Source organism: Phalacrocorax aristotelis, chromosome 9, assembly GCF_949628215.1.
Source record: "Phalacrocorax aristotelis chromosome 9, bGulAri2.1, whole genome shotgun sequence".
Lineage (NCBI taxonomy): Eukaryota > Metazoa > Chordata > Aves > Suliformes > Phalacrocoracidae > Phalacrocorax > Phalacrocorax aristotelis.
In genome coordinates this window covers 3,268,211-3,292,311 of record NC_134284.1, presented here as the reverse complement: position 1 = coordinate 3,292,311, position 24,101 = coordinate 3,268,211, and the positions used below count along the sequence as shown (strand labels likewise).

The window sequence follows — 24,101 nt, the reverse complement described above, 5'->3', positions numbered from 1 at the left end:
AAGGCCTTCTCTGTTTCTAATGCTGATCCCCCAAAAGGAGGCAGGGGGCGCACAAAAAATTGGGAGGGAATAGAAGAGATAACCCACACCATATGACATCATGCTCAGCAATAAATCTGGGGAAAGAAGGAGGAAGAGGGAAAGTTCAGAGTTATGGTGTTTTGTCCTCCCAGGTAGTGGTTCCATGTGATGAAGTCCTGCTTTCCTGGACATGGCTGAGCACCTGCCTGCTGATGGGAATGAATCCCTTGTTTTGCTTTGCTTGTGCACACTGCTTTTGCTTTCCCTATTAAATTGACTCAACCCATGAGTTTTCTCTCTTTTAGCCTTCTGACCCTCTTTCCCACCCCACTGAGGGGGAGTGAGCGAGCAGCTGTGTGGTGTTAGGCTGCCTACTGGACCAAACACAACAGTCCTCAAGAGATCCAGGGTGTAATAAGAAATACAGAATTCTGTGATATGATCATGGAAGACACCATTTGGTCAGGGTTTTGACAAAACCTGGGCAAAACTGAATTATGTCCAGATCTATACCTGAGTTTATCATTTTGACGGCTCTGCTCTGATGCATTTTGGGCCAGGAGTGAGGAAAGAATACAGACTGTTCATTTCTCAGCTGCTCTAACAGGGTAATTCATACAGTACAATGAATCGATCTATACAAGATAGAATGACACTGATCTGCTACAATACTTTTGCAAGTAAGATGGAGAAGCATGCTGGAGATCATAATGGTTCTGTAGAAATCTATATAGTCTGATCTGATCTTGATGTTATTGATAAACCTTAAGTGAAAATTTCCGATTAAGTAAGTTGGAAAGACAATACAACTGTCCTGCAGTGACACAAAGATTCCCATTATAATTTTTTTGTATTACAAGTTCTCTGGTAAGAAATCTGTAGCTTTAATATTATCCAAATATACTTGCAACTAAAAGGAAAAAAATACGTCAAATAAATATATCCATTGAGCTCCTTGGCCTGGGAGAAGGGTGAAGAAGAATATTAATTTATTTAACAGTACAATTTAACGGGGACTGCTACTTTTAAAACATTCTGTTTTCACTTATCAAAGTATTTAATAAGATAGCCTCATGAAGCAAAGTTATTAAAATGACATTAGGACAATCTTTATGAAAAGGACTAAGCTAATTCATAAACTATTACAACAATCTGAATAATCACTAAGCAAACATTCTGCCTGGATTAGTAGATTCCGATAGTTCACTTGATTTCTCAAACAGTGAATTGTTAAACTGTTCACGATTTCTGTGAGAAATGCTAGCTCTGTTCTAATATTTAATTCTTAACAATTCTTAATATAGTTGTCAGAAATGCAGCACTTATTCTGTTTCCCCAAATAGTCTGTCATCCTACAGACTGGGGCGGGGGGGGGGGAATCTATTCCCTTATCTAGTTTGCGTAGCTCCAGAGACGAAGGCGCTGGCAGAAGCAGGTGACTGGAAGACACAGTCTGGGAAAAAGCAGAGAGCAGGACTGTTCTTTTCAACAAAAGCAACCTCCGTTTACTTTGTCTTGAGCTCATGATCAAATTGTACCTTGGATCTCACCCGTTGTCTCCAGACTCTACCCTGGTAAATCACTTCCTTATGCCTATTCCTGTCTCACACAAGACAAAATCTTTAAATCTGAATTACTCAGTTCATAAGCCCACACTATTGATAAAAGATGCCATTACTTTATGTATATATCTGGACTTTCTCTAGAAGGGTATTTTTCATTCTAGTCTTTTATAAACTTGAAGCTTTATATTCCCTCTGATAAATCTGGTCTATGATGAATATCTTTTTCGTTTTGTCTACAAATAATGATAAAGAACAAAGCAGAAGATAATCAATAGGAAATGGGTGAGATTAAGAGAACACTTATCTTCGACAAGTGATGTCCAAGATCTGTGTAACCATTAATCTTAACATATATTTGAACATAATACATAACAAATAGTAGGAATTTTCAGAGGCTACAGATATTTAATGCAGCTTACATTACCTAGAACTTTGTAAATCACTACATTATTTGCCAATAACTTCCCCCCCCAAAATGTGGTTACCTTTCTGGAAGAATTCCTCTAATTTCTCCTTGAAGGGCTGGAGATGTTCTTCAGAAGACTCACTGCAAACTAAATTCATCTGCTTTTCAGAGGCTACAAAAAGAAATTGAGAGACATTTGTGGCAATATTCACCTACCAGAAGTAGACATTAACACTGTAGAAGCCTACATCTAAATTCACCCAGACATTTTAAAGGAAATGGAAATAAATAAGCACTAAGGAATCCAGCAATTACATTAAAATAAAAAAGTACCAATACTAGTATAGCATACCAAACATAAAATTCTAAACATGTTTAAAGAGTGGAATTTGTCTTTAGTAATGACTTTGTCCTAAAACTCTAGCTCTGTACGGAGACTTGCCCCTTACACGGCCTGCCTCACACAGAAATTCTAGATGGCATTTAAAGCTCTAAACTTTGTTTCTGTGGTGAGTGAAGGATGCCTTGTATCTGGACCGATTTTAATCAATCACTGCCAGGCATCCTATACTCAAGCATTTTTCCTAATGCAGATGCAGGAATTCAGTTTACTTAAGTAAAGTATTCAAATTCCAGGCCATGATATGAAATAGTGAAAGGCTGTAAGAAAGTTAACTTATATCTAACTGCAATTTCTTTACTATTTAATCTATCTGTTATTTTAAGACCTGACACCATGCCAATTTCTAAAAACTCCAGGTATTTGCCAATCAATTTTAACATTCCTCGTACTTGTAGCAAACTTTGTAGATTCCAGCATTCCACATTAAAGATGAAATGAGACTGTTAGAAATCAAAATGCAATTACCTTCCATTTAGCAACTGAATTTATAAACTACTGTAAGGATTGGTTTTGGTTTTGGTGTCCCCCCCTAAACTCTTAATTCCAAAGAAGCTAAATTTAGATGGAAATTTATTTTGGGGTTAAACCCAAGAGTTGCAGTTTGGCCGCATGAAACTTATTGCTACCACCTTTATACAATTCAACGTCCTGCAGCAAAAATAACACAAAACTGTGGAAACAAAAGTTGAGAATTTGTAATTAAAACATCACGTTAATGTAAGGCTGCAGTGTAGTGAAAAAAGTCAACTGAAGCTTGAAATCAGATGCATACATTTTATTGTACGGCTAGTAGTGTGCCTATAATACTCTAGGACCACTAGGACTTACTCAAAAAGGCAGCCTTTCAATTAACTGGGATCAAAAATACATTTGGACAGTTGTTACAGAAAAATGCTGAAAAGATACCTCTTCCTACCTAAGTGTATATTTTAATTAAGCATCCCTCCGCAACTCATGTAGGTTGTGGACTATGACATTACTGGGGAGCTCCAGAGCTTAGGTAAAACGGCTTGGGCTACAGTCTAAGCTTATCTTTAATCTCTAGCCTTGCAACCTGCAGCATAAGACAGACCTTTGAAGCTGTTCAGAGTGAAGTTAATGGATATTTGTTTGTATGCCGGATAGTGGGCAGAATGTAGCGTTAATTTAAACATAACAGACTGAGAAAGAGAGCCTTTTGTGAGGTGCTCAGTTATGTGTATTTAATAAATTAAATTAAGCAAAACAAATTAGAAATCAGGGAAGTTTATATAACTTGAAAGATTATTTTCTTATGATATGTGCCTCTTACCCTTAAAAATTTGACATTTCCATGACTGTTATCATGCACTGAACGAAATTTATGTACTCTTAACGTTCCTGTTTGGAGAATTAGAAGATTTCTACAGCTATCCAAGCAAACAGTAACACTTTGGAAGAAGACAGACACATTAGAGGGAAAAAAAGCTAGCAAAATAACTGAGGCAGTATTGGTAAGTGTCTGACTGGAAGTTTGAACAAAGTAGCAGCTACACGTTTGTGTTTCTTCTTTGTGTTCAAGCAGATCTACAGAAAATTATCTAAGGGAATATTTAGAAAATAGTTCAGAAAAATATAAAATGACAAAAGTGTAAAAGTATTAGTATGCATATTATGTTCAGGAATTTGGTACACTGACAACAGAATGCACATGATTATTAAAATCATGTAAGGCTGCAATGACTGCAAGCCAGTAAGTATTTTATAATAATCTTATACAAATAAATCTGTATAAATCTACACAGAATTATAATTCTATGAATATGTACTATAATAATAAGCTTGTAGCTACAGTAGTATCTAAATATACTCCAACGTACTCTAGAAAGGTGTTTACCCAAACATATGGTAATGCAGTGTTTGGAGTATTGAAAGCTTCCTACAAGCTTTAATAACACAAGATTCAGAAAGGTTACTCAGATATGTCCCATGTAAATATTTAAATATATTTAAATGACCAAGACTAGGATGAATTGTTACTAAATTATAAAGAAAGCACATATAAGACCCCTTCAATTTTTTTGTTTAACTAAAGATGACTAAGATGACTGACATTAACCTTAATCAGATGACAAAAACTACAGGAAAGTATGGGCAAGAAGTACCAGCATATAGAGAAAAAACTGATTTGTGTAGTGAATTCTTAAGACGAGTCCTTAACAAGATCAACATTTGGCATGAGGGAAAAGGAAGAGTAAGAAGAAAGGCATGGAAGGGAAGAGCAAATGAGACAGATGACACAGAATAAGTGAATCAGGGGTGCTGATTAGGACTCTAAAAGTTTGAGACGCGATGAAACGAGATACCAGTTAGCATGGTTTAAGTCATATTGAAACAATGAAACTGAAAGACACAAAAGTCAAGTAAATGCTGGCAGATTTCAAGAATTTACATTATTGGAAAAACCTTAAAAAAAGACCTTCGGATTATTCTCTCTGATGATGGTATTTATCTAGATGATATCTATCTAAAACCAAAACCTATCAGTTTACTTCCTGAGGTTCTTTCAGATAACTGCCAAAATAGACTGCAGGGCTCTGAGAAAGTTTCAGATTTGAGCTAAACGAATCAAGGACAAGGGTGATGAAGTGAAAATCTGTTAATCACAAAAGCAATGTATTTGCTCTACGCTGCTCAGTCCTCCTTTAACTGCCTCTGAATTTAAGTTATACTTCACTCGATAACTTATACTTTTGGTCTACAAACAAAAAAAGTATCTGGGCAACTGAAGCTTAACTAATTCTGTTTAAAGTCAGCTACACTGAAATATTTGATTAAAATTTGAATTTATTTACTTGTTAATGTTAAAAATAAGTTATATCACACAGGTATGGAGTCACTGGCTGAAGCAGTTGAAACTGCAGTCTCAGAAATGTTGTACTCCCGCTAAAATCTCTCCAGTCTCAGCCTTCCCTTCAATAAGGAAATGTCCTTTGCAGAATGATAACTCCTTGTTCAAAACCTTTAAGAAAATGATGGCTAGGACCACCAACCAGATGTATCTTTTAGGCTGAAGAACTTTAGAACATCATCAAATTTGCCTGGAGACAGATATGGCAAAGAATGTTGGAAGTCTGTTCAAAGGAATCACAAATCAGATGCAACTAAAGACACACTTGGAAGAGGAAGTTGATTTTCATGACAGGGCTAAATCAAAGGTTTTGATTAAAATGGCAGTTTTAATTCTACATATTAACGTCAGCTGGTCTTTGTCACCCTAGATTTGTAATATTGGTGAAAGGCTACTGTACAACTCTATGACCTACCTCCATTCTACATAACATAGTATGAAGGTATCTGGTAACTTTAATTGAATTTCCTGTTAAATAAGGTATTTTCTTTTTTCTTTGTTTACTCAAAAAATTACTTGAAATATATTGTTTACAAAAAAAAAATTACCAAGTCATGCCAAACATATAAAAAAATTAAAACTGAAAAGTCCAGTCCTGTTGCATCAATGGCTCTGATTTTCTCTGCTAAAAATGCTATAACATGTGTGAAGGAACATTACATGAATTTTCAATAGTTTGTTCTCATATTCACTACAATAGAAACTCTTTCCTTTTTAGAAGAAATTGTTTTATCAAGGTTTTTATTAGAATGATTCTGAGGTAAAGGATCCTATTATGCATTCCTTCTTTCAAATAAATTCTGAAAAGCTTTTTTTCTGAAAAAATTTCTTTCTGAAATTCTGAGGGATCTGAAGGAATTTTGAGGAATCTGACAGGTAGCACATGTAGACTTCACCTCTCACCACCTCATCCCAAAATAATCATTTGAGAAAATAAACAACCTGTTTCACTGTTACTGTGTTCAAACAGATGCAAATTCTCCATTACTGTAATAAACTTCTGGTTCATTTTCTTGATATTCATTTTATGTTGGTGACATTAAATGTAATATGCTACTTTTAAAAATGTTTATTTCTAAATGACCTATTGCAAAAAAAGAAAATACTACTGTGCAATAGTATTTGAAAGCCCTTACAAATTGTTGAACGTACATCATGCTTCACCCACTGCAAATCTTGGCCACAGAAATGGAAACCATTAGTAAAACATTAAAACAAAGCTGGAAACTGCTGATTATCAGTTTGCCACTGTCTTCAGATTTAATGCAGTACTTGGCTCAAAAAGTTCTTTAAAAATCCCCAATATAAGTGAAAATATTTACAAAATAGAATGTCTCTCACTTAATGCCTATTGGGCAATAGTCTTTTAAAACTTTACAGACACTTGTAAATCTGTCAAAAGAATCACTGCCCATAAACAAACTTTCACGTAAAGAGCATTTCAGTGTCAATCAGACAGGATTTGGAATTTTTTAAGCACCATTTTTAAAGTAAACGCAAATCCAGAAATAGTTTAATGTTGATAACAGTAAATTACTAACTATTTACTCACCAGAACCCACCAGTAGCATTTACAGGAATCATCCTGACAGTAAACCCAAGTATCAACACCATGAATTCCTATAAACCTGTCAGTGACATTCTCTCCCATGAGTTATGCCACTGTGAAAGCTGCCCAACCTGCCCCCCCGTCTGCCCAGAGCCTGGCAGGTTATACGGCCAAGCTTGCTATTTTATTTTCTTTTTATAATGCAGGCTTATCTTTGACAGGATTACTATTTGATAATTCTTTTTTTCTGAATCCTTACCTTTTCTGTTTCAAAGGGGATTTGAAACCATACCGCAAATGAATTCAATGTAGCACCAAATAACCCCACATTTCTGTATGAAAGGATCCATGATTTTTTACAGTGCAAAAGCCTGTTACACTATATATATACACACTATATATACACACACTATATATATATGACCCTATATAGCCAACTAAGAATCTAATAAACTTCAGATAAGATGCATAAATTTAAATTATTCAGCAAGTGTTATATAACTTGCTCATTATTTGGTTTGTTTGGTTTTGCTTTATTACCTTTTCTTTCTTGCAAACAACTTTCCAAGGTAAACAAAAAGTTACAGGAGATACATGTTTACCTGTTGGACACCGTTGCAGGATTTGGTTTTATTTTCTTGTTATTACACGCAACTTGGATACATATTTGCTGCATATAAGAACGTTCGCTTTATTACAATCCATTATATCTGTGCCATCTACAGCTCATGTGCTTATTTAAAACTTTGCAAGTAAAATTTTCTTTTCGGATACAATTTTAAATCAATGCGGAGAAGGAGAGACTTATCTTGATTTTTTAGGAGTACAGTATAAGAATTTTGGCAACTTCTAATTGCAAGCGGTTATGCTGCGACTGACCCAGGCAAGTTTCAGAGGCAGTATTTTATTTGCAGTTTTGGACATACTTTGATAACCAGTACACATCTCGGAGACGGCAATACGCAAAGGTTCAAGCATTAGCACCTCGGCCAGAGCTGGGCTGACTAATACAGAAGCCTTTGAACCAAATAGAGAGGGAAATGCCATGAAGTAGGGTGTAAGGTTTTCTGAGACAACAGTATCTGAGAAAAATGTAGAAGAGGGTCAAATTGCAGCGGGACTCTATTCTCAAGCTTCATTTTTATTGATTAAATAAAGTCCAACATTTAATGCAAAAAAGCGTGAGCACACATAAAACTAAATACACTATTCTAACCTATTAATTGCTTGCATAGCTACTGTTCTGTGATTTTCAGCTACTTTAGCAGAAGAAATCTGCTTCTATGCACAGTTATTTTCTTCATGCATTGATAAGTCAATTTTCTTAAAAAGCCATTTCAGAGGATAGAAGCTAATAAGTAAAACTTTAAACAGACTGATCTTTGTCTGTTTGAAATACGTTTTCCCTGTGACACACAGAAACAAGGATCTGTTTAAGTGCTCAAGCTCTCATGTATAAATGAGCCAGAAAAATATTTCAGTGATAAGTCCTAAGCTGTGGAAAGTGAAATAATTGAATTAGTGGCCTACAAAACACCCTGCAAAGTTCACCTGTTCTAATGGATGTGTCATGGAAGCCGAGAGTCAGACATCTTGGAAATTCGCACAACTTTGATCGGATATTCGGGCTTTGTCTTTCAGAGTTAAGATTTGTGAGTGGTTTTTATTTGTCTTTTTTAAGCTTAACAACAGTTTGAGCTTTTACAGTATGCAATGGCATGCAGAGGAACTGGCAGGCCTATATTAGTTTCAACTAACCCAAAAGAAAAATTTCTTTTTCTCCTTGTTTTGTCAAATGGTATCAACATTTTTTATAAATAATTTTAAAACCTTTCTGTTAAGACTGTTTCCTAAGAACACATTTAACAAAATGAACACAGATTTCTAGTAAAACTAAATATTTTCACACCATAGCAACATATCTGAGACTCTGGTTAATGTATTCTGACTAAAATGGCAGTTTACATTCAGCGCGCCCTTCAGCAGAGAGGCATACTGCAAGGGCCTCAATAGCATGTATAAATGAATATAATGGCTAAACCCTCATAATTTTCCAGTCAAGTCTTTGTAAGATTCCTTAAGTGATTCCAGCACACATTATTAGTAGAAAGTTTTGGTTTAGTGTCAAGATCCAAACATACAGCACACCATTAAGATCTGTCAGGAGTGTAGAAATATGCACTAGCAGAACCCGCTGAGAAGCAGGAACATTTCCTTTCTGTCTGAACAGTACAAAAAAATGAATATTTTGAAATTGACGAGTCTTGCCTGGCTAATTTGGAGGAAGACGACATTTTGAAGAAAAAGCAATGATATTTTTAATCAGATGAACTAAGAATTTTACTGCGCTAGGGAAAAAAAAAAAAGACCTTTCAAACACACAAACACATTATTACTTAGCATACTGGACAAGGGATCAGATAGAAGAGTTTTGCTGGGCAATGGCTGAAAAAGTATGTTTATGAGCTGAAATTGTAGAGGCCAGAGAAGGGATCTCCTCTTTCCCTCTGTACTGCTGGATCTCTGATTTTCTGTGCAAGACAGATCATAAAGTTCCACCTAATTAATTCTTCTACCAAGTTTACGGCTCTGGTTCAGCTAGAGCATCCTGCTTAGATTTAAAATCATGTAAATTCATAAACTACCTACAATATTAGCAGGAACACTTCCCAAAGTGCTAATTAGCCTCACGACTACTAATTTGTATCCCACTGCCTGAATTAATGCTCTTTCAATCTTTGATCATTGGCAGTAAATACAAAAGCAACCGTCTCCATTCTAGCCGAAATCTGCTTTTTCTTTTACTGCGCAGTCCCGCAAAGAGGAAAGGCTGATGAGATCCACAAATATGAAGTCACTGTTGCTCCCGATGCTGGTATTACACACGCTCCAAACTACATCATTCGTTATCCATCACACACACTGACAGGGACAATATTCCTCCCGTTCCCACATGTACACGACACAGTTATGTAACTGATGCTTAACACACACACACACACACATTTATTTCTTTTTATTAAAGGGCACACAAGAAAAGTGCACAGAAAATCCTAACTGTGGCATTTCCAAGATTCGTTTTAGAATCTTAACATTTGCAGAATGATTTTTAACAAGAAATTTCCACGGATTCTTTAGCCAAAGAAGAAAATATAAAAGAAAAATCTAACAGCATGGCATTGTTTAACCCACAGAAAGCTTTCGCCCTTGCCTTTGTGCACACATGCAGACATCTGCTTCCAGGGAACAAACTCTTCTAAAACATTCCTTTGGTCCTCTATTATATTTCTGAATCTTACTAAAACCATTCCATACTATTCTCTATTATCACAAACTAGAAATTCTAATGGAATTTTAAGAAACGATCCACTTAGGAACATTTCCACTTAATGTATTCACACACAAACATTACCAATGGAACACTGTCAAAATGTTAGTTTTGTTGTAAAATAGAATCCAATGCACATACACAAAATGTGTTTTTTAATGCCTGTGTTGTATCTTCGCCAAATCAAACCAACCTGAAACATATCTCATCCTGCTGAGGCAAGAGACTACTCAAAAGGAGGTCAGAAAACCCTGAGAAGGAAGTGAGTGTCATTTTGTCAACTCTTGAAACCAAAATAACTGTTCCTGTACAAAGCTGTCCTTTGCTCTTTTCCTTACACCATTCTGCATTGCGTCAAAATATATTTGACAAGGCAAAAATACAGTGATACTCACCCAGTACAAAACAATGCGCTCCATTTATGCTAATGGAGATTTCTAAACAAATAACACATGCAACTATTTGGCTCCTCATGTTCCACCACCCAGTTCAAATACCTATTTGCCTGCGCTTCCAAAATCGTAAGGTGAATTTTAAAATTTGAAAGTATAATTAACATGGAGAAAATTGAAGTGGCTAGTTCCTGGAAAGTATCATAAAACTTCTCTGCATCTGCTTGGAAAATTTTTCTAGAACATGTATTTGACTCAGATGTCTACATCCCACTTTTAAATTGACTTAAACATTTAATTTGAATTAGACTAGGGCTTTAATTGGTTGCAAATATTTTAGAAAAAGGCCCTTGACACTTTTCTGAATACTATCCTCCTGTAATGAATAAACAATCGCATTTTACTGAGAAATATCTCTTGATCCACCTAATTATTTAGAATGTTATCATGCAAAATTGTATAATATTTAGAATTTTCATGCTGTGATCCAGTAACTTTACTGTCTATAAAGCAAATCAAACAATAGACAAAACCTCACAACATTGTAATCATTGTCCTATTGGTAAGTATTGTATCATGATTATGCTAAAACTCTACACCATAAACCAGATTTTATCTAAGGCCATGTTAGATATGAACTAAATATATAATTCCATCTGAATACATAATGACATATTCAATTAATTTCTCCATCTGTGCTTACACAGAAATTCCACAAAAGCTGAAAATGTCCCAATTCATTAATTGAAAACATCAATTAACCTTGAGAATGAAAACGGTTTATAGTTAATTTTGTTGCAAAACCCTTTAACTCCGTTTGAAGACATTAACATTTTGTATGTCCACATCCAGTGGACTGGATCTGTTTCTAGGAAAAAGTATAAATATATTCACATATATTCACATACACATTCATATCTGAAAAAGAATACATATATTGTCATGTTGCCATTTGAGAAGAAAATAAAAATAAGCACTTGAAGAAGAGGCAGAGGCCCAGCCTGGTAAAAAGAAAGCTAACTGGGGATCTAGTTTTTTGCTTCAACTATCTAATGAATAGCTATAGAGAGGATGGAGCCAGGCTTTCCTTAGAAGCGTACATCTAAAGGAAAAGGAGCAATAGTCACAAGTTGCAGCACAGGAAATTCTCACAAGGGATAAGGAAAAATATTGAAGACACTGATTCAGTGCTAGAACAGGTGCCCAGAGAGGTGCTGGAATTTCCATCCTTAGATTCAAAAATGAGCTGGCTAAGGCCCTGTACCACCTGATCTCAGTATGAAGTTAGTCCCGCTCAAAGGCTTTGGACCACAGGACTTCCAGAGGTACCTTTCAACCAAACAACCTGCATTTCTCTCTGATTTTAAGATACTTGTAGTGCTCCTGTATGAAAAACGATGTGAAAACAGCCAATGTAGCACTGCCATTTCTCAGGTTTTCATGAATAGTTTTTACTTGCTTCCCTGTTACTCTTTTTATAAGGGTTATACAATTTTACAAGATGGGGTTGCCATAAGCTGAAGGTTTGATGAAGTTCCATTACTTAAATGTGGAAAAGTTGGGGGTAACATATTTATGCAAGATACAGATCTGTCAACAATTAGGGTAAGAGGTCCCTAGTTTGAAACCATGTTTCCTGGAGTACTGCAATCCAACTGATCGTTACAGGTAGCTGATCCATGAAGTCTTGTTTCTATTTTAGATGATTATTTTCTCCCAGTCATGTATGTGTGTGTGTAGACACCTACATATATACTCATATACGCTCAGTTAAGCCAGTAAAAATTTCAAACATATATATACAGTACTGAAAAAATATTAGTATGAAAATGGCAAGTAGTATCTCTACTGGCAGTCATGAAAGAAGGTGAAAGCAAATGGATTTTCAGTGGGATCAGAATGTTACAATTCATAGGACATGTAATAAATTATGAGAAATAAAGGTGCGATTCTTGAAAGTATTCAGAGTGAACCTACCTTGGATTCAGTTTTTAACCATTCAAAAAATATCTTTGCTCTTTCAGTTGTTAGGGTCAAAAATACTAAGAAATGATAATGAACATTACTGTAAATTATACAGGGAATCCAATATTGCTTGCTTTTTTCTAATGGAGGAGCATTTTAAAATTTTACAAACTGTATTGCATAGAAGAGCAATGCGTATGACAGACGGAAGCAATCTACAATGCAACTAATTCTGAATAATTACGATTGTTCAACTTTGGAGACAGATGAAGAAAAGGTTCCTGGTAAAACTTACACACGTCTATCATACTTGGGTAAAGCGGCTTTCTTTCTAAAAATCTCCTTATGATTACACATTTCAAACATTCTGTGCTTATTCCAAAGAATACCAATCAAGTGGCACTGTTCAGACTAGAAGGGAAACCACGTTTTGCCATACGGAAAGGAAAAAGTGAAAATAATTGCCACAGACGAGGAGTAAGATACCTTATAATCTTAAAATATTGATGCAAAGCAAAAACTTTTTTTTCCGTAAATATAAACTGGAAAGCTAATACCTGTTAAATGAATAAATGCATCTGCTTATGCGACTATGTAATATTTGAAAACCTTGGAAATACACTGACTACACAGACCTGGAATGAAAACCTGACCTTACGGAAAACATTTATTTTTCCTGTGACTTTAAAGTGGAACCAGATTTCACTCTAAAATTTTCATCTCCCTATTTAATATCGCATTCTTTTGCACTTCTTTCCCCTTAAAAGCCTATATTAAGTGCATATTTTTATTTATAATTCTCCTTAACTTAAAAATGCTCATGATTACAAAGTTTGTTCTGGAATATGTATTAAAAACCTGTTGGATTAAGGTTCTCCAAAAATTTGTTTGAATTTTTGAAACAAACTGTAGTCTAATCCCTTTAGACTAACGTTAGTCTGTCCCTTTGAAGTCTAATCTGAAAGGCTTCAAAATAGCAAATTGTATGGAACTCAATCTGTTTATCTGAAAAGGATGAAAGGGTTTGTGCTCCATCTAGATTTGAACTTTTGGTTCCACGGTGTCTAGGTATTTCAAACCAGAGGTTTACACCATTAAGACATGCCACTCACGAGAACTCATTCTTTCCTATGCTAATATCCATGATAGAAAGATAAACTGATGCCTTGATAACTAGTAAAGAATATTTTTAAATACTAAATGACAACTATTATGAAAGTCTCTATCAAAATTGCCATTTCAGGCACAAGAGGTGATATTTACCTTTTTTTTTTTTAATCATTCTGTACAAATCTCAGGGGAAAAAAGTCACTAACAGAACTTTAGTTTGTCCCCTAATGGCACACAAGCAAACCTTTCTTTCATTTATTACCTTTGTCTCATCCCAATTCCAAGGTAATCTGTTTAAGACTACCTTAGCCAACCAAACTGTGAAATAAATCCAATGTACCCTATAACACAGGCAGCCCCAGTTAATATTGTTCAAATTATTTACAGCTGAAGGGCCGCGCCTGTCTGGATAGCTGGGCCCGACGCTTCTCTGGACTTGGTTTCTGCTACTCACATCTGTTTCAGCTTTAGACTTTCACTGGTATTCTGCCAGCAGCCACAACTTTTTAATGGCTACAATAAACTACAGAGACTCATCAAATCTTTGTTGTACGTGTTAAAATTATAACCTCTTCAATTAAAATTTTGATTTAAAAAAAACCAAAACCTACAGCATTATCTGAAGAAAAAAAAATTGAAAGGGAATGTTCGAAAGACACAACATTTTTGTATGTGTGATTGTTTCTTGGTTTAAATATAAGAGAAACTAATGACAGGAATGCTTGTTATAATTCTGCTGCGTATTTCTGAGTGATAAAATACCAACATCTGAAAACATTTCCACAACTTTTTTGTTTTAAATCTCTGCTGTCATTAACTCTATCTGTTAATCGGTTTGGCTGGGTTTCAAATACATCCTTACAAAGGAAAATTATGAAAACAACCTCAAGATAACAATTTTTCTAATTTTTCTATAAATACCTAAGGAAATTTCTTTTAGAAAATAGAAATCAGTGATAACAAGAAAGACGCAGATTTTATTTTAAGAGTTGCTTAAAGTGTTTAGCTTTTCCTATGTGCTGTCTGTGTCTTTGCAACATAGAACAAATATGATGTGAATGTCTCAGCCTCAGTGCAGGCTGCAAGGCTAAGATGCATGACAGCAGGAGTACATGCTGAAAACGTACAAGATCAAACACAGATCATGTTTCTGCACAAACTAGCCCAAAAGAGGGCAGGCCAAGGGGTTTAGAGGGCCAAGTGATGAGAGGAGATAGAGCACTCACTTATGCCTGGGTCGAACAAACAACAACTGATACTTTCCTACCACTGTTAACCTTTGAAACTATCCTAAAGCCGGCAGCGACCTAATCCAGTGATTTCTAACTGTAAGGATAAATGATTTTGTAACAGTTTTCATTGCCTTACATTAAAAAAAAAACCCAACTATTGTTCAACTCCGATTCTAAAAGGACTCTTCCGTTTTGATGCAGAGATGTAAATGTAAATGGAGACGTTTTTATAGGCTTTTAGGTAGATTCTCTCCCTAAACTCCATTTTCTACACAAAACTAGTTCAGTAAAAGTAGCAACTTTTCCTTAACAAAAAAGACAGGCTTAAAATATTCAGCCATCATTTGCTGGATTTATTTTAGAAAGTCATATGAAGCGCAAAATAAAAATGAAACTCCTTGGAACACTTAGAGAGCAGCCCTTCCTACTTTATTTCCACTCACTACTTTGATTGATAGATGAGTTGGGTTTCTGAGTCCCTTTTTATAATAAACATTTTTAAATGTTTATTTTATGTCCCAGGGTGAAAATATTTTGAACTGGAGCTTTCCATTTCCCTTTGCTATGCCTTGGCAAGCTGTGTTTTATTTCTACATTAATAGTATTCAACTCTTTCTTTTAGCTGTTAAATTGTTGTTATACAAGTACTGCAGAAAGTATTTATGTTATGGAACTAACAGATATCTACAGTTAAGCACACAGTTCTGGAGAAGCCAGAGGAAAATTCACACATAACTAAAGAAAATTTCAGAAAGATTTCTTTAGGGGCCTTTCAATTGTAAAAAGGAAAATTACTTTTCAGGATCTTTACTTTCATTTTTATTAAGTCATGAGTTTGAATTTTTTTTTTTTTCTAATTTATGTGAGTAATTTGTGCCACAGCGTAAAAACTCTAAGTGAATCAACACTATAAACCTAATTAGCAATAAGAAAACCTCATAAAGGTCACAATTTAAATGGCACTTTGTTGTTAGCAGAAGAAATGTGAAAGTTCCCAGTTACCTTCTAGATCCCTCTTCAGTTTCCTTAAGTCTTTTATTAGGTCTTCAAACTTAACTTGGGAGGCCTGGAAAAAATCCTGTGGTTCTGGTAAAGGAAAAATACTCTTGTCTGTTCCTGCTTCCTAAACAAACAGACAAACAAACAGGCCACTATGAAAATTGAATGCATTTGCAGTGAAATAAATTACTTTTCTGAAACATCATGTATGAAACACTATTATAAAGCTGTAAAAATAATGTATTTTAAACCCTCTTGCCAAAATAACATATGTATCATTAAGATGAATGTTGTAAAGCAAACTGTGCTCAATTTAAACTATGAAACAACATTAAGCTCACAACATTTCAGTTCATTTTATATCAATAAAGGTTTAGATAAGGGATTAGATGTTCCTTAAAAACAGATAATAAGAATGCCTATTTTAATGCAACAAGTGATCTTATGCCAACGGTTTGTGGTTTCATTCTCTCCCAATTCATTAAATATACACGCACTTTTCTAAGCATAAATTGAAAACAATATTTATATATTGCCTGAAGTACTTTAGATAAATAAAAATATACAGCTGAAGGTTTCTGCGGCTAAATAAATCACATGGGTTGATGTCTGTAAGTATATACACTATTTTTAGCACAGTAAGACCTTACAAGGTTCAAAGCAATATCTCCAGTGAAAATTTAACAAGTAAAGTATATAAATGGTAGTAATATCACATTGTATAAGCATACGGTAGTGAGTTTAAAATAATACCTGTGCACAGATTTCAGTCTTTAATAAAGGAACTAATTGTCTTGTGAACAAGGAAAAAATAACTTTATTATTATAAAGATATGAATATTCAGGGGGGAAAAATGTATAATGGATAACATTTACACAGTGTCCATTTGCTCCCAGGAAGATAAACTGTTTTGTTTTACAAAATTCCCTGAAGTAAAATTAAACTCTACTGGAAAGTTTGCAGAAACATTAAATATTTAAATAAATTAATCAGAAAGCATTAGCTTCAGCATTATTAAAAAAGGAGAAAAGAATACATATGTCAATACCCCAAGAACTGAGAAACATTACAAGCTAGGCAAAGTTATTTTGTTAAGAGGCTTTTTATAAGATAATGACACTTTATTTCCCTGCCTCACCAAAAAAAAAAGAAAAACAAAAAAAGAAAGAAAATGTACAGATCTACATATTTGCTAGGTTTTTGTGCCTTCCATAGCTTAGCCCCAGGAGCTGTTCCACAGGCTCCTAACGTACAGACCCTCCAGCGTTAGAGATCATAGAATCAGAGAATGGTTTGGGTTGGAAGGGGACCTTCAAAGGTCATCTAGTCCAACTCCATCTTCACTTACTTTAGTCTTCACTTGAGTCTTACTCCTGGAAAAAATACTTATGACTAACAACTCATCACTTCAACATCCTTATGTAAGAATTAAAAAAAAAAAAAAGAAAAAAAAGGGAAAAAAAATTTATTTGTATTCAACCAGACATAGGGCTGTGAAAAATTACACTAGTCTTAGATTCAAAGATTAGTTAAAGGCCTCTTCTTAATCTCAAAAATAATCAATTAATAGTAACATTTTCATATAAAAGGCAAGTTCAAATTTCCCACTCAAAAACTGTGGGCACTGCTAGTATCTATCGCAAACCTCAGAAACGTAACTCATCAAAGCAGCAGCCACAGCTCTTCCCACATTTTTAACCTCTAACTTCAGCCCCATCAGCTGACTCACCTTTCTTAAAAGAGCAACCTGTCCTTGCTTTCTGTCATGAGAGAGAAATCATGCTTCTGCCTTCCACTACTACTACATCAGAGCAAGATTTACAACATTACGGTAACTAGAAAGTAAGGAGACAGGACCGGAGTGACCACCTGTCCAGTCTGCAACACCCCCAGGCAATTGCCTGCAGTGGTTCGTTCAACAGTTAATGCAAAGTTTTCCAAAGTCTTACCATAAAAACCTGTAGCAAATTTCAGACCTATTGGGGCCCACAACTATTATAAGAAAGCAAGAGAAATTTATTTGATTTTTCCATCTGAGCTACTTGATTAATTTTTAAAAAGCTAATACAAACCCTTTTACAACCTCTTAAAGAAGCCTACTTTTAGAGAGGCTGATACAGCAAATGAATCTTTTACCTTATCACAATGGCGTAGGTAATATATGACAACATAATCCACGAGATTAATACCATTATCCTAGGAAAAAAAAAATTATTAAAAGTGTGTGTGATTAATACTGTTTCAAGTGAGTGAAAATTTATTTCAAAATAAACATCTTATTATTGTTATATTGCTGTGAGAAAGAGGATTCACAATATCTTCAGCCCTAGCATTACTTACCGAAAATTCAATCTTTTATAACAAAGGCTTGATCATACCATCACAGGACCTAGAGCTTCTTTTGGTTCTAAATACCAGGTAAGAAAACATGCACTGGAAGAAGCAGTCCCTCTATCTGTTTTTTCATAATACAAGGCATTACTGTATATTAACTTGAATAATAATATTAATTAATAATATTAAACTTGAATATAATATTAACTAAATGTTAGAGTCATCTTGGATATATTAAGGTGAACTGAATTTTTGATTCCTCTAGTCTCAGTTAATCTATTATGAAGACCTGAAAGAGGCATAGATATTTTTCATATTTTATGCCAAATAAAAAAACAGTCAGCATGTACCTAACAACAGGTGTATTTCTTGCCCTGTTGCCTTATAAATATGAATTTTAATACTTTCTTTGTGGAAACACCATTTCTGTGGTCCTGCATACATGAACTGCACACAGCATCGTTTTATTTTGTTACTTGTCATTGGGTCAGCATGGGCCAGATGAACTCAAGGAAAAGTGCAGAACTGCGACTTATATGTTTCAGGGTATGTTGTTCAACAACGTAAAATAATATATAGGGAATATAGGGAATTATACCTGGAATGTTTTTTACTTTTTTTGGATGTTTTTTCACACTGTATATTGACAGGTATCAGGACAAACATTTGTATGTGAACAATGTCTGACTTCCTGTACAGGGCTACCTCGCCTATATTAGAGCCTGCAGCACATTATATTTTATTAATATTATACAACAGCAAAGTTCTTAACTAGGCAAGTAATTGCTGTCATGCAGACAAAGCCATTATATATTGGTTTTGGAAGACTTTGCTGGCAGGTCGCGCGACAAAAAGGAACTGAAGTGACTCACGAACATTTGATTGCCCTTTTAGAGTAATACACACCTGTTATTCTATTTTCTATATGCTAAATTATCAAGCCTGTTACTTTGGTTTAAAGAGCATTTGCAGAAGACAAAACACAGATTTGAAGTGGTGAGCTACATTTTTAAAAAAAATCTCGATATCAAGTAACTTTCTAGGCTCATGACAACAAATTACTTCTTTGTGAAGTAAGAGATATTTAACACTGACTCTTTACCTTAGCTCCTGGAATTCAGCTTACCTAGACGTAATATTGCTTGCTGGCAATTCCCAAAAAGGGAATAACGGGACACAGAAAGGATACCTTAGTGTTTAAATATATAAGACCCTGCATTCTTCTTCCTTGCAAATATGGTCTACCAATCACCTGTGCGGTCTCATGTCTGGCTGTAGCAGCTGGCCCCTTTGAGTTTTTATGCATTTTGGAGACTAGTCTAAACTAATAATATATTTATTTTGGCTACCAAGGAAACTGTAAATACTGTAAATTTTTAGCTTGTTTTGCTAAGGAACAAATCTTATGCAATTCTACTGTACATCTGACACTCCTTTTCATAACTTGTGATTTTGGAATGTGCTGGCTAAATTCAGCCAAATTGCAAAGTCCCAGAGATAATTAGATTCTTACTAGTTTATGGTTAGATAGATGAATGAGACTAAAATTAGTACTTCTAATAAGAAAAGTCAGGCAAAGCTCAGTTGTTTTACATTTTTCCTCACAGCAGCTGGCCAGCCAGCGAACACCTGAGTACTGGGAAACTTGGTCTGGTTCTAGTTTAGCTGCAGCCTGTCCATGGAGTAGGCCTGGAAGAAAAGTGGTCATAGGGAACAGCCAAACCATTGCAGTGAAAAGGAAAGTAAGAATTAGAATCATGGAATCATGTAGGTTGGAAAAGACCTTTAAGATCGAGTGCAACTGTAAACCTAGCACAGCCAAGTCCAACACTAAACCACGTGCCTAAGTGCCACACCTACATGTCTTTTAAATACCTCCAGGGATGGTGACTCCACCACCTCTCTGGGCAGCCTGGTCCACTGGTTGATAACCCTTTCAGTGAAGAATTTTTTCCCCATATCCAGTCTGAACCTCCCCTGGCGCAGCTTGAGGCCGTTTCCTCTCGTCCTATCAGTTGCTATTTGGGAGCAGAGACCAGCACCCACCCTGCTACAACCTCCTTTCAGGTAGTTGCAGAGAGCGATAAGGTCTCCCCGCAGCCTCCTCTTCTCCAGACTAAACAACCCCAGCTCCCTCAGCTGCTCCTCACAGGACTTGTTCTTTAGACCCTTCACCAGCTTCGTTGCTCTTCTTTGGACACCCTCCAGCACCTCAAAGTCTTCAGGAGATGAACTATTCAAATCCATTGAAAAAACTTTCATTAATACAGTTGCTCACTGAACAATTCATTAAATATGTTTTTACATTTTGTTAATGATGGTATTCACAAGTAAAATAAAAAGCTCCCTAGACACACTGCTTTCCTGACGTTGCCTGTCTCACAAATGCATTCCTACGTACATGAAGCATAATGGGAACAAAAGCTTAAAATCTACCTTTCTTGTAGTTCAGGACAGCACTTCCCATAGGAAAAGAGGTAGAACATCAAGGAACAGATTTTATTCTCACCCTCCAAACATGTACCAGCATCAGCAGAAAATACTTCCTATTCTTTGCTGCTTCATATATTCACGTGGTGTCTAGGTATGCTTTGGCGGAGAATGACTTTGAGCACTGTTTCCATTGCCTACATTATCTAGCACCTCCTCCTCTGCCCTACTGAAATAAGGAATAAAGTAACCTCACCTCAAAAGGTGTCCAGAGGTTGTTTGAGCCTGACTTTAATCCCAGCATGACTAATCAAAAACATGGTAGTGGTTCTCAATTTTTTGCAAAATAATTTACTGCCACCTCTATTTTCTTGTGCATGCCGTTCAGAATTCATGCCCCACATCCATTTAACTGCCAATTCAAAAGACAGACTGAAAATATCTTGTTGGGTCTGACACACCTCTTTGAAGAGGATTAAAATCCTGTATGTTATATGCTTATAACCTTTGCATATAATTCCCTAGTGTATATGCGACACTGAACCTTTACTGATATTTTGTTTTAAAATATAATTTTTAACACATTTTTTACTCATACAGAGCTACCTTAAGAGAAGAAAAAAGAATGAGGATGTTTACTGGAGAAGACTTCAGCAGTCTGTGCTCTCTTACTTCTCTCTAACCTACTGTAACTAAGTCCCTGCTAGTAAAAGAAACAGAGAGAAGGTCTCACATAATTATCCTAGTAGTACTGAATAGGAGAAATTGGAGGTTATGGAAATATGCACATGTGCAGGAGAAGGAGGTGAAAAGTTGGGAGAAAAAAGCAAGAAAATGGTACAAAGTGCCTTGCTCTTTCAAGCAAGAATGGTAAGAAATGAGAAAAGATTAACTTTTGACAGAGGATGGAACAAAAAAAGATCACTTAAGAAACATTATCTTTAATCAAAAATGAGTACTTACTCTGCTTTTGACATCCTTTAGTTTGGGGAGTATTTCCAAACCAAATCCATCAGCTTGACCTCGGGTCCTATTCCCACCATTCATATAATTTCCAAAAGCCAGAATCAAACCTAAAATTTCCTTTACACTTGTCATGTTCAGCAAAGCCTGAAAAATGGACACGAGCCTGTAACTTCTGCTGCCACAAAAATTCTAACTGCTAATACAAAAAGCTCTTTTTATTTTATTTTTGCTAGAGGTTTTGTGTCTTTTGTGTTTTTACCCCTGTATGGAAAGAAAGCTAAAACTGGTACAAGAATCAAATGTTTGAGAGAAGCATTTATTAGATTGCACCTGCCTACGATACTATGTTTAACTTAACCCACATGAAGCAAATTATATGGCATCACATAACTATGTAAATGACAAAAATATTAATGGAAGAAGATTACTAAACATTCTTCATAGCCAGTAAAAATCTTACAGATGAGGTGGTTTATCATGTGTTTGCATAATGCACAGTCAAATGGAGATATGCTATTTTTGCTGCCACTAGGTTAGACTCGGACTATCATATTCAGTCTGTTTCTCACTGGTCCTGGTGCTCTGGAAATTCACGTCTAGATCCATACTTAATACAGATATACCAGGGCTAAGCACTAAATTACTATGCCTCAAAACAGGAAAGAAATCTAGAAACACAGTGGAGAACCAATAAATTATTTTCATTTACATATAAAGATATATATCTTGTCAATTGAGAATCTGAGGCCATGGGCCTAATTCTTAAGTATGTAGCCTTATACTTACACATTGGATAAATCAACTGTGGTGCGAGCTCCTCATAAGTAAACTGAGGGCAATACCACTTTCCCTATCTCATACAAAACTGATTCCTTTTTTAGGTGTCCTCTGGAAAGGAAAAACTAACTATTTTTATTGTTAGAACATGCAAAGGGCTAGAGCATGGGTACTTTGTGGCAGCAAAGCTAGTGAAAAGCTAATCTTCAAATGGGAAAAAAAAAAAAAAAAAATTTCACGCTGTCCTGGCCAGGATGTTATACCTTTAGGTCACTATTTAATTTCTCTTTTAATTCTTATTTCATTCTGCTTTTCATGTTTTAATTTGTTATAATTTCAAAATCTTGTCTTTAATCATTCATAGTATAGAATCTTAGGTAAAGCTCTGTCAGGTACTAAAAAATCTGCTGTATCGGGGTTAGCAGAAACGTACAGATACCAGGGGAACGTAATAAGGTAATGAACACGATAGGCATCTATTGCTGATGGCATCAACAGTGATATGCAAAAAAAAGTAAGTTTGAAAGGTCCTGTACTAAGCTAGTCTGATATTTAATTTCGATTTTATGGAGACTATCTAATACCCTACTTAATGTGCAAAGTAATAAAAATTTGCCATTCAAGTAAAAATAAGTTTTCCTACGTAAAGCATAGGGCATCACACACAACTCGCCTTCCCTCTTTCCTCCTCCTTTTGTTCTTATAAGCAGCTAAAATATTTAATATATTTTTATTTTCCTGAAAAGCCAATAACTGGGCTTAAGTTTCATCACTTATGGCAAATAAAAGAAGCATGAATACTCTAAAATATATTTATGTTTTTATTTAGCTTTCACTAGGACTTACCTTGGAAACACGAGTTATGATATCAACTTTCCGGTGCACTGATGTTATCCCTTCAGAGAAAACTGACTGGAAGATAATACACTGAGCTCGTTCCGTGAAGTTGGGGATCTGAGATAACTCATATAAAAACCTGTGGAAAAAATGAGCATTAATGAATCTTTATATTTCTTATCTGTGGGGTAACTAATGGATCAAAGCTGTACTATCGTGAAAGATACATGCAATCTTTCCCACTTTGAATCGAATCTGACAGAATTTATAATTGTTATATTCCTTATGCTCAAGGTGTGAACAAATCCTATTAATATCAAAAAAATGTCAAGACATTAATTGTTATCACATTAATCCATTAACCCACTATCACAGCTGCATATTAATAAATAGAAGAATTATAAACCCAGATCATAGGTTTTAAAAAAAAAGAAAAGCAAAGCAAAGCAAAGGGAAAGAGCTGGAGAAACACTATCTATTTACTGTTTTCACTCATGTGTTTTTGCTTCCCTTAAAAACGTGCCCAGCAATACAGAACTCAACATATTCCTACAAGGTTATTTCATAATATAAAACATCTGCCAAGAAATTTCTTCTGATGCTCAGCTTCAATTTTCTTTTACTAATTTGCACCACACTTCCAATTATATAGCAGCATGTTTTATGATAATGCACCTAGCGTGTATTTAGCTCTAAAATACTTGCAGATTATGTCTCTCTTCAGTCTGTTTAGCAAAATTACTAACTCTCTATCTGCTCTTCATGTGTCCTCATATATACACTTTCCTCATGAGTCCATTCCAGCTTCCTTCCTTTAACTCTTTGGTAAATAAAAATAAATAGAAGCATATTCAACAACTCCAGTTCGGATATCACAAAATGAAAGCATCCCAAAGGCATGAGGAATTCCTCCCTTT

The 24,101-nt window shown here is 35.2% G+C and overlaps 1 protein-coding gene across 1 annotated transcript in view; it reads right to left on the bottom strand.

Moving 5' to 3' along the window:
* LOC142061785 (formin-like) overlaps positions 1–24,101 on the bottom strand; it is a 145,428-nt gene that overhangs the window by 42,184 nt on the left and 79,143 nt on the right. The window contains exons 9-13 of the mRNA XM_075103219.1: positions 23,194–23,323; positions 21,568–21,714; positions 17,977–18,036; positions 15,843–15,963; positions 2,072–2,164 (exon numbers count right to left, since the gene is read on the bottom strand). Coding sequence (XP_074959320.1) covers positions 2,072–2,164; positions 15,843–15,963; positions 17,977–18,036; positions 21,568–21,714; positions 23,194–23,323 — 551 coding nt within the window. The remainder of the gene's footprint in view (positions 1–2,071; positions 2,165–15,842; positions 15,964–17,976; positions 18,037–21,567; positions 21,715–23,193; positions 23,324–24,101) is intronic.